Below are 12,497 nucleotides of genomic sequence, written 5' to 3' on the forward strand. Positions count from 1 at the left end.
ATTATTATTATTATTATTATAAGTAATATCCTTGTAGTGATTTATGTTGACAGTTATTTAATGTTTAATATACAATAATAATTATACCTTAGTCTTACAGTATGTGCTGTTGACCGATACAAACATATATTTGCAAAGGGAACTGCTGTTAATTCTCTTTCACAAATGAGAACTTTTTGACCCTTTCAATAATAATTCTTTTTTAAAGTTGCATTTATAAGCGAGTTGATAAAAGTACTGTTGGGTTCAGGAAAAAGTTGATTAGAGATAGTGTATTAAGTATTCAGGATATCTTAACCAAAGAAAAGATTCATAAAGTGAGGAAGGATTTACTTTTATAAAATTAAGAATCTTAAAATAGAGCAGTGTGATATTTAAAAAAAAAATCTGTAGCATCACATTTAAAAATGGTCATAAAATAAGGATACAATCCAGTTTTTATATTATTTGGTCCGTTCATTTTGCATTTGTTCCACAAGGAGAGACTGCAACACTTCATTTCTTAGAGCAGGACCAAGCTTTAATAGAAACATATAGTGCAGTTTACACCAATAGATTAAGTTTAAATTCAAGGTTCAAGGTTTTTTATTTGTCATACGAACATAGCTACAGTGTAGTTATGACGATGACAATCTTACGTCACGCTCCTCCAGCAGTGCAACACAATACAACAGATACATATAGTGCAAGTAAATAGTAAATACAAAAAGTGAAATAGTGCAATAAGAGACTATGCAAGTGATTGGAATATGATATATTAGATAAATAATTTCTAAGTAGCAGCCAGATGAATGTTATGGATGTTGTTTCAACAGTTCAGGTGTTTAACAGTTTCAACAGTTCAGGTGTTTAACAGTTTCAACAGTTCAGGTGTTTAACAGATGTTGTTTCAACAGTTCAGGTGTTTAACAGATGTTGTTTCAACAGTTCAGGTGTTTAACAGTCTTATTGCCTGTGGGATGAAACTGTCTCTGAATCTGGTGGTTTTAGTCCGGATGCTGCGGTACCGCCTGCCAGACGGCAGCAGACAGAACAGTTTGTGGCTGGTGTGATTGGGGTCTTTTATAATAACCCTGAGGGCTTTCTTCCTGAGCCGCTGGGAGTAAAGGTCCTCCATGGATGGCAGCTCCGTCCTGGTGATGTTCTGTGCAGTTTTGACCCCTAACATCGCTTTAGAATGTGTGTGTCTGTACCACCTTAAGCTGTATTATTCTGTTCTCTGAAGATTGCAGCCTCATACTGTAGGCCCTTGAGACAATTTATTTTTATATTTGTTTATGCCCTGCAAAGAGCAAATGTGCTCATTAAAAACAATACCTTTACAACCCTTAACATTTTTGAATTGCGTCAATCTTAGTAGCACTGAATTCAAATTGACTTAGGCAGGATTGTGTAAATCTGTGTCTGCATCTCGCCTAAAGCCCCAGTAGCAGTACCTAAAAAAAAAAGTCCATAAATACATACAAGTGCTTACAATACTTTTTGGACAACTAGTGCAGTAACTTTGCTACACTGCTGCAAAGTGGGAGCAACAATAGCTTTACTATTCTCTATTCAATTATAACTAATATCAAACATGTCGTAGGTTCAAACTGCACCACTTGGGATCCCAGAAATACACCCAACGAGTGAGAACAGTCCTCCAGAATGTACATGCTCTCTGTCCAAATTCTCGAAGTGTACAACTCTTTCTACACTTTATTTGTATTATTATTACAATTTGTATTATTTATTTTCAGAACATTTTCAACAAGTTGTACTAATGCAAAGTGGTGGGGACAACTTCTGCCATGTCCAAAAGTGGCGGAGACGTGTCCCCAGCATCCTCAGTGTAAATGACGCCATGAAAGTAGCAAGATAACATGTGAACGTAAATTCACAGTTGATAGTTGTACTTTTGAAGATCCCTAAAGCCAAAGCGAAAACACCCCATAAAGAGTTTAACATCTTGAACGCTTGACGTTGACGGTGCAGCTGGCCTTGATGTCTCTGAAGGTGGAGCAGTCAAAGTCGGCCACCAGAGTCCTCTTACCGCACTTGTAGGGAACGAAGGAGAAGTTGACACGAAGACGGTTGTTTGGCTTTATGTCTGGAAGCCTGCAGGGATCACACATGGCAAAAGGTGAAAACAAGAACACACACACACACACACACACACACACACACACACACACACACACACACACACACTCACTTGAATTCCACCTCTTCCTTCATCAGTCCACTCCCAGAGAGGGTCAGAGTGCAGTTGGTGAGCGTCTCTGTGACCGTGGGGTTCATGAAGATCATCTCTGCTCTCGTGGCACGGTTCACTTTGGCAGAACCGTTCACCTTGAACGCACATTTCACATTTATTTCAGCAAAACTTAATCTAAGATTTTGAGTATGAGAATAACGATACAGTATAAATATATATTTGGAGATACAGTGTTGAAAGGGGGAGATAAACAATGACGATTACATTTTCCACAGGCTTTGGAGCGGAATTTGCACTGAAAAACTAAAACGTTGACTTTGATCAAATGTATCATTATCATGTCAACAGATTTCACATAACTGTATTAGGTTGGTTGAAACTAATATGTTTGATTTAAACTTAATATTATTGCTTTCAACTTACCTAACACAGTTATGTGAAATCTGTTGAAATAATACATTAAATTAGAGTCAACGGTTTTTGTTTTTTCCGGTGGCCAAACATAATTCTCTTTTACTGACCTTGAGGGAGATGGGGGGGTCGATCAGCACAACGTCGTCCACAGCCAGGTACATGTTGTCGGGCCTCTCCTTGTCCGTCACCAAGGCTGAAACCTTCAAGCTGTCACAGTCCAACATGGGCTTATGGTAGGCCGAGAATGGGACTCGGATCCGGACACGCAAATCTCCAGGAGACAGAAAAGGAGAGTTAATATAGGTTTACAGCAAATCCTACAAAAAGATACAGATATTCCCACCCAATCCTCATGGTAGGTTAGGTCGGAGTGCAAGAGTTTATGAGATTATTTTCTTGTGAATGTATCATTGTACAATGTCAGAGTAATATTATATAATATTTATAAAAATAACACAGTTAAAGGAGACACTTTGCATTTTTGGTACTTTTACTTTTCCTACTTTGAAAAATATTGATGCTTACCCTTGTACTTTAACCAAAGTTACAACATTTTAGTAAAAACTTTGATTCCAGGACTTTTACTTGTATTGAAGTGTTTATGCATTGTGGTGTTTAAAAAAGAAAATGTGTGCAACCGCTGTAAATGTGAATATTTGTGTGTAAATATAACACGTCAAGCAGGGAATATCCCATACCCCTTTAATAACAGAAAACTTTGTTTCCTCAAATGTAACTTCCATCCCCAAACTAAGTTATTATAATATGTATTACCTTCAGTCGAGTTGCAGTATTTAGACGTTAAGATTTTGGTTTCATTTAGCTTAGGTTACTTTATTTGTCTCTGTAGTTAGATGTTACCAGACTTTTAGACATCCGCCTCCAAAACTAAACAGCCCCATCAGAGCAGCAGAGGATCACCTTTCCCGGGCAGCAGTATCTTGTCCTTCACCTCGGTCTGGATGTTTGCGCCCAGGAAGCCGTCGTAGGTCATCGCCTGGACGCTGATGTTGATGGAGAGCGACCTGACGGAGCTGCTCTCACTGCGCAGCAACAGCTTCAGCCTCACATCCTTACCGTTCCTCGGTGGGCTCACCTGTAGCAAACAGAGTCGACTGAATACGCTAATTAAGTGTTTTTGTGTTTTGTCTTGAAAAAGTAATTACATATTCAAACTTGTGCTGTTGAATGCTAACCACCTAACTAGTTATGTTGTTTCCATAGTTCCAGGTGTAATTTAAGAGTTTTGAGTCTCCTCACTTTCATTCATCTTTAATAACAATCCTGTGTTTATGATATATCACTTTAAGTTGTAAAAGACTGTGAGGAAATATTTGTATGTATGCATGTTAGTGAACTATCAAGATGCTTAAAAAGGGAAAATGATTTGGGTGAGTGAACTGTGGTTGGGGCCTGTGAACATTTGGTTTTGTGAAGACAAAAGGAAGAGGGGGGAAGGTGTGGAGTTAACATACAGTCATCTCAGATCCCTGTGATAAGGAAAGTTGAGCCACTGGGATTGGGGATGTGAGCTGTTGATACTAATTTGGGCAGCCAATCACTGGTCTGGAAGGGGGGGCACAGATAACTCCTCCTTCTGGTCAGCGAAGTATTTAGACAGGACTTCCAGCAGGCTCTCTCTCTCTCTCCCCTCTCGCTGGCACAGGTAATTATGGGATCCCACAGATAAACTGTATTTAATTTGTACTGTACCTTGATTGTATTGCATTGTATATTACCATTAAAGTGGATTATTGTTAAACGGTTACTTGTTTGCTATGGGTTTCCTTCCTGTAAGATAACGGCTATGTTCTAGGAACGCGAGGAGGTTTAAGAAAGCGGACAAGTGGTCCACACAAATCTCCTAACAAATGGTGATCTCCGACGTTTCCAAGTAGACAGGGCTGTGGAAGGATTCTGACGGCCAGACTGGGTCGGGAACAAACGCTTTCAAACACCTCAGACAATCGGCAGGGCCCTGCAACGACAACACGAAAGGTACCACGGACACCTGTTATGAAAATCAAATGTCTGTGATTGGCTATATCTAAAACATTAGGATTGTCTGTAGGCGTTTTACGGTGTTTTTTGATTTTTTAAAAACAAAAGGTTTAAATGGAATATACGATGCATATTGTACCATGTTAGGAAAGTTATATATAACACGTGAACGTTGATCGCAAGGTATAGAGTCCTGCGTGACGATAAATAAAGGCAGTTTGCGTGGATCTCAGGTATTTTAGTCCTGAAGTGACGTAGGAGCGGTGCAGTTCGTGAGTTTTGGGTGTAAGTCCCAGACGACGGAACCTGGATGGTCGATATTTAAGATCGATTCGCCGTTTATAACTGGGGGTAAAATAGCAGTCTGAGACCAAATAAGCGAAAGTGTCAGTTGGACTGCTATTCTGTTAAATCCTGGGGAGAGAACGCTAACGTCACCGACATTGTGACGAGATCGGCTCTCGTTTCCCCTTGTCTGTAAACATTGATTTGAAAAGCAAACGTGTGGTAAAGGGCTCGCTGAAACCTGGGCGTTTAAGCTCCATGGGGCGGTCACATTCCTTATGCGTGTTGAAGCACCGTCCGTGGTTTTGGTCTGCCTGTTGAAATAAACACCACATTACAAAGCCGGACAAAATGTACGGGGAATAAATCTGTGATTTTTACCTGAAATACTTCTGCGACCAAAGCACTCAGAAGAGTGAAGCTCATTTGTGGTCGGCTGCTGCCATCTAGTGGCTGAAAGGGGGTAACACCCTTACAAGTTCACCAAAGTACATTGCTGCTCGGTATTGAAGAAGGGAACCACGTTAATAGTAGCGACGACAATAGCCTAGTATATTAAAACAAGTGAACACATATTTAATTAAGTCAGATAAAAAAACGAAGTCAAAATGGAACATCAGAAAAGTATAGACAATTCTGAAATTCCAGGGAGTTACAGGGAGCAATGGGAACAGATTAAGAGATTGATTTTGAGTGGAGTCAAACAGGGAGCTAAGGAAAAGGCTTGTAATGATCTCCGTTTCCTGCACGATAAGATGATAACAGAGAATAGAGTGGAGGAAGATGACACCGTCGGTAATTTGGGCACAGCATTGAATCTATATGACAGACAGATTGTAAAGCAACTTGCACACCTAAACGAACAGAAGCCCAGATGGTTTGCCCGTAGCAAATGGAACAAACAAATACAAGAACTAGATAGATTGAGGAGGATTTGTCACAATGCTGCCCTGGCAATGATTGGGATTTATGTTCCTCCCGTCACAGACGAAAATCTCCCGGGTGCAATGGCAATCCAAAGCCCCATAGAAACACATGAAGATAAAGACACGAAGGTGCCTACAGATGGTGACATTTTTGCCTATATAGCGGAACGGGTCGAATATTATACAACAATGCAAAATAAGGGTGTCTCTAACTCAGAACACAAATCTCAAACGGGGCCCATACAAAACCCAGCAATTCCCACCCGCTCCTCTCTCCTTTACCCGAATTTAGGTACTCTGATTACACAGCCCCCTCCCCCTTATTCTCTACCCGACGAAAGCGCAAATAAATTGCAAATGACAGTAACAGATGTATCGGACACGGAAGGAGAGGAGACTGCCATAAGCGGGGGGAATTATAGGATGGTGGGCACGGTAGCGTTGAGTCCGTTAAGGGGCGTCCCTACTCCAAAGAAAAGAGTACATGTTACAGAAACACAAGTTTCCTCCCCGTTAGACGGACTACACAGCGCACACACCACGCGGAGGCCTAGTTTTAACACAGGACAGGGGGTGGTTCCCCCGAGAGGGGACAGTCAACCTGATAGGGAGCTCACCTCAGAACAATTGACTTCCCTTCTAACAGATCTTACAAAGAGCCACTCAGGCGCTACACAGGGAGAAATAAAATACGTAACTGACCTCCTAGATGAGAGGGAAATACGAGAAACGGTGCTATGAACAACAGATTCAAGATAGACGTAAGGAGGAAGTCAGGGGACAGGAACGAAGCGTATATGAGGGTTCGGGAGAAGATAGAGAGGAAATTAGGGAAAGGCGAGACCAGCACACAGGAGTACTCAGGCGCGTTGAGGAGGGGGAGAAAGGTGATCCTTTTCAGAACAGATCACGCCAAACATCGACGTCTTATTACTCAGGCGCTGGGGGGGGGGCGTCGGGACATGAAAGTGAGGAAGAGACAGCAGACCACAGAAGTGGGGGAAGGTCAGCTGGCCATAAAAGAGATAGGGGAAACAGCAGGTCATAAAACTGAGGGGTTTTACAATGGAGCAGGAGGCCAGGGTCATAAAGACAGCTGTCAGGACACCTTTCAGCAGGAACAAACAGGACATGAAAGGGAGGAAGACAGCAGGGGGGGCGAGATGCAAAGTTAAGCTGATATCTCTGACAGGAACAATCAGTGAACGACTGGGAGTAGGTCAGGTCCTTTCAATGCCCCGTAACAGATTGAGGTCTCAACACACCCCAGAAGACCCCACCGAACATGCTTTTATTGCTCCAGTATTACAAGCGCCTTTAGTGGCCGTGCAAAGCGGGAAAACGGCTTATCATCCTTTCACACTAGGGGACATACATGCGCTGATCGATAAAATGCCGTTGCCTACTGAGGGAGGAAGACATTGGATGCGAAGGTTTGCAGACATGGCTGTAGGACAGACTATCTGTCTGGGAGATTTCAGGAGAATACTGGCACAACAGACTTCCTATTATGAGGTGGAAAGAGTTGAGGATAGATCAGGAACATCAACAATGAAAGATGACGTGCCTATTTCCTTTAACAATGTTCACAGCCTGCTGGGCAAAGCAATGAGAGCATTTCCCACAGACAGGGGGGGGGTACGGGGCACTGTCATTTACATTTGCACCTGGAGAGGCTGCGGCAACCATGTTGCTCAGGTCACGCCAACAATACACAGTGGCAACTGACTGCAGTCCAGATAGTAATGACCAACATATACAAATGTTTCGTAGGGCAGTGCTTGCAGCGGTACCGAAAGAAATTAAAAGTCTGATGGAGGACAATCCAGAGATAGATCAGTTAAACACACAGACGTGGGAACGTCATTTAGCCCATCATATGTGTAAAATTAACAAACAACATGCAGAAAGTAGAACTGAGGAAGAGGACTTGAGGGTGCAGTTACTGCGAACGCAGCTGGATATAGCCCGGAAAACAGTTCAGAATGACAAAAAGAATGCCAAACAGTTAATTGTTCACCCAGAAGCGCCGGCCGTGCAGCCACAGGGGCAACAAAACCCACAAGGGGGCTTTTCCAACCAGGGTCCGCCTTATAGTCAGCCCCAATTTGGCTATGATAATGGTTCTTGGCAACAGAGGGGTGGGTCCAGAGGCGGGTTCGGAGGTCAGGGTGGTTTTGGAATGGCTCCTAGATTGGTCTATCAGAAGGTGTGTTTCATTTGCGGACAGCCAGATCACTGGTACAAGCAGTGCCCAAATAAAGACTCACCAGGAAACAAGCGGGCCAAAGGGGGAAAGAAAGGGAACGGAAAGGGGAATGGATCAGAGAAACCATATGTCCAGACACCTCAGGAGGCTGTCCCATGGCCGCAACAACCAAACCAGGGTCACATTGCTCCTAATGCTATGGCCGCCCCCTATGGCCAGTTTGTCCTGTATGAGGGGCAGCTCTACGAACAATGACGACGCCCAGGGAACTCTGGATGTACGGACCTGGCGGATCCATACATTACTATGACTGTTAAAGACTCAAAGCTACCATTCCTGGTTGATTCAGGAGCGAGATACTCCACCATCAATTCTCCCGCCTTCAAGGCGTCCCTTTCATCTACAACAGTTTCAGTCATAGGGTTTTCGGGAAAAGTAGAAAAAATACCGCTTTCCACGCTGTTATCCACCAAGATAGCAGGACAGACATTCTTGCACCAGTATATTCTTGCACCTAAAAGCCCGGCTAACCTCATGGGGAGGGATATTCTGATCAAAGCGAATGCTTCCATCCTCTGTTCCCCGGATGGACTGATAATATCATTCCCAAATGGCACGACAATCAACTGTTCGGTATCTACCATAAAATCGGGTTCTCAGATGATGTTGGCCCAGTCCACTGAGGCAGAAGCAACTCAACATGCCACTATATTCTGGGGACGGTTGGACCGACCTCGGGACAACACACCTGGACTATACTCCATTTTTCAACAATGGAAGCCATGGATTAACCTCCTCAGGCCTTATGGCCCCCCTCCAGACCCCCCCCCACCTGACGCTAAACTATGATAGAAGAGACGACCAAAATTATGAATATGAGTATGATAATGAGGTGTCTATGGCCGTTTGTGATGTTACCACGACAAATCTATTTGTGGGACAGGCGGGGGTGGCTGCGTCGGTTGAGCTCTCTGATGAACAGCTGTATTGGTACCGTTTGTCTGCTGAGTCCACACCACACATTTCAGGAAGGGTTATGTAGCTAAAGAACTTGGTCCCATGGTAAAGACGCTGCTAGAAGTCGAAGATTGGGAACCTACGCAGATCGCGGCACTGACATACTCTCCCACACACAGAGCTTATCGTCTTAAAATCTGCACACAAGAATGCATCCACATGGAGAGACACGAAGTAGATAGACATCATGGTAGGGAGAAAACTGACCATGCATATACAGTTGACATGTTGCGTGATCTCCCGTCTGACCTGTGGGCGGCGCACTCTCATGATGTAGGTTTCTGCTTAAAAGCCACACCAGTAACATTTGAGGTGAGCAGCTCTGTGCCTGTGAACCGGTCACAATACCCGATCAAACCACAGGCAAAAGGGGGTGTTGACAAGGCAGTGGAGGGACTGAAGAGAGCAGGGGTGTTAGAACCCTCACAAAGCGTTTGGAATACTCCCATACTTCCTGTATCAAAATCTAGTGGGGAGTACAGAATGGCTCATGATTTGAGAACCGTTAATGCTATTACAACTACAGCTCTGATACCCGTTCCTAACCCCTACACGGCTATCTGTAATATCTCACCTGAACATACATGGTTCACCTGTGTTGACCTAGCCAACGCTTTCTTCTGCATACCTCTGGCAGAGAGTATGAGACCTATTTTTGCTTTTACAATAGGTGGGGAGAAACTACAATACACAAGACTGCCACAGGGCTTCAGTTTGTCTCCGGGGATATTTAACAAAGTACTCAGGGAACAGCTAGAGGGCGTTACATTGCCAGTGGGGGTAGTATTGATACAGTATGTAGACGACCTTCTCATCGCAGCACCTTCTGCAGCCTCTTGTTTGGAGGCCACCAGAAACCTACTGGTGCGGCTCCACGCATCAGGGTTCAAAGTCTCCAAGAAAAAGCTACAATGCACCCGTAAAGAGGTGACATTTTTGGGCAGAGTGATTTCCACAGCAGGCACGGGCATGTCGGCAGCGCATCAGGAACACATTTTGAACCACCCGAAACCCAAAACAGTAAAAGACATGTTGTCTTTTTTGGGTCTCACGGGCTACAGCAGACACTACATCCCAGAGTATAACCCAAGAACAGCTGAACTCAGAAAACTGATCAATGAGAAAGGCATGCGCAATCTCACTGCCACGCTGAACTGGACACAAGCTGCAGAAGCTGCGTTCATTTCTCTCAAACAGTCCATGTCCCAAGTCACGGCTCTCGCCTCTGCATCTTATGCATTACCATTCTTTCTTGATGTTTCTGAAAATGAAAACGCAGTAAATGGGATTCTTTTTCAGAAAAGGGGGGTTGTAGGACAATATTGATGTATGTCAGTGTTACACTAGACAGAGTGGAAAACAGAGAACCTCCCTGCATGAGACATGCGGCAGGTACAGCACGTATCTTAAACAAGATTTCACACATTGTGATGAGCCATCCTTTGACAGTACTGACAACACACAGCATTGTCTCTTTTGTGAACTCAAGTGCATTCACAATGACTTCCACAAGACAGACCAGGCTGGAGAAAACTCTGACACAAGCACACATCACCTACACACATGACTGAGTTAACAGCGCAGACACCATAGGCAGCGGAGAACCCCATAGGTGTGAGGAGAGAATCATCCAGGATGTGAAGCTAAGAATAGATCTCAGAGATGAGCCTATGCCACATGCAGAAAACCTGTTCACAGATGGCTGTTGTTTCAGACACCCCACCGACGGGCTCCAGGCAGCCTATGCAGTGGTGGGTCAAACAGCGGAGGGACAGTTTGAGGAAAGAGCAGCAGGAAAAGTAACAGGGAAAGTCTCAGCACAGTTGGCAGAAGTGGTGGGAGTCATTGCAGCATTAGAGCTATCAAAAGGAAAAGACGTAAACATCTATACTGACTCAGCATATGTTCATGGTGTCATACATGTGGAAATGCGCCAGTGGATGAGAGCAGGATTTGTAACGTCCACAAATACCCCCATCAAACATGAGAAAGAGATCAAAAGGCTTGCAGAAGCAGTAATGTTACCTAACAAGTTAGCTTTACTTAAATGTAGAGGTCACAACACAGAAAATAACTACTTGGCTTGGGGTAACAATGCAGCAGACAAAGCAGCTAAAGACAAGGCAGGGTATACACCATGGTATCAAATGCTTGTCTTAAATCTGCTGACTTGCTGCCCGCAATAACAGACGAGACGCTTAAAGAAGCTCAAGAAGCGGGGTCTCCTCAAGACAAAGAACTATGGTCAAACAGGGGGGCTACCAACAAAGATGGGATATGGTACTCCCCAGATGGGAGACCAGTGATACCCCCAGAGTGGATAAGATCAATGCTTAAAGAAGCACACGGCCCAACGCATTGTGGTAAAACTCAGATGAGCAGACACCTGACTCACTGGTGGCACCCCTACCTACCTGACATGATAGCTAATCACCTGGAAGAGTGTGTAATTTGCTTAACCCATAACATCAGAGCCACAGTGAAACCACACCAGGGAAAGTTTCCTTTACCTAAGATGGCAGGAGAAGAAATCATCATTGACTACACTGACATGATTGACAAAGTAAGAGGATTCAGATATTTGTTAGTTGTAGTAGATGCATACACAGGTTGGCCAGAAGCTGTGCTGTGAAATCTGTTGAAATAATACATTAATTAGAGTCAACGGTTTTTGTTTTTTCCGGTGGCCAAACATAATTCTCTTTTACTGACCTTGAGGGAGATGGGGGGGTCGATCAGCACAACGTCGTCCACAGCCAGGTACATGTTGTCGGGCCTCTCCTTGTCCGTCACCAAGGCTGAAACCTTCAAGCTGTCACAGTCCAACATGGGCTTATGGTAGGCCGAGAATGGGACTCGGATCCGGACACGCAAATCTCCAGGAGACAGAAAAGGAGTTAATATAGGTTTACAGCAAATCCTACAAAAAGATACAGATATTCCCACCCAATCCTCATGGTAGGTTAGGTCGGAGTGCAAGAGTTTATGAGATTATTTTCTTGTGAATGTATCATTGTACAATGTCAGAGTAATATTATATAATATTTATAAAATAACACAGTTAAGGAGACACTTTGCATTTTTGGTACTTTTACTTTTCCTACTTTGAAAAATATTGATGCTTACCCTTGTACTTTAACCAAAGTTACAACATTTTAGTAAAACTTTGATTCCAGGACTTTTACTTGTATTGAAGTGTTTATGCATTGTGGTGTTTAAAAAAGAAAATGTGTGCAACCGCTGTAAATGTGAATATTTGTGTGTAAATATAACACGTCAAGCAGGGAATATCCCATACCCCTTTAATAACAGAAAACTTTGTTTCCTCAAATGTAACTTCCATCCCCAAACTAAGTTATTATAATATGTATTACCTTCAGTCGAGTTGCAGTATTTAGACGTTAAGATTTTGGTTTCATTTAGCTTAGGTTACTTTATTTGTCTCTGT

The 12,497-nt window shown here is 43.4% G+C and overlaps 1 protein-coding gene across 1 annotated transcript; it reads right to left on the bottom strand.

Moving 5' to 3' along the window:
* Positions 1 to 520: 520 nt before the first annotated feature.
* Positions 521 to 11,878, bottom strand: LOC117446392 (protein-glutamine gamma-glutamyltransferase E-like). The gene is made up of 5 exons (XM_034082553.2): positions 11,762 to 11,878; positions 3,533 to 3,707; positions 2,719 to 2,882; positions 2,195 to 2,331; positions 521 to 2,097 (listed from the first exon to the last, which is right to left on the bottom strand). Exons 1-5 carry the CDS (start codon positions 11,876 to 11,878, stop codon positions 1,941 to 1,943), a joined length of 750 nt encoding a protein of 249 aa, XP_033938444.1. The 3' UTR covers positions 521 to 1,940.
* Between the last annotated feature and the right edge of the window lie 619 nt (positions 11,879 to 12,497).

The sequence above is a fragment of the Pseudochaenichthys georgianus genome, chromosome 5 (assembly GCF_902827115.2).
Source record: "Pseudochaenichthys georgianus chromosome 5, fPseGeo1.2, whole genome shotgun sequence".
NCBI lineage: Eukaryota > Metazoa > Chordata > Actinopteri > Perciformes > Channichthyidae > Pseudochaenichthys > Pseudochaenichthys georgianus.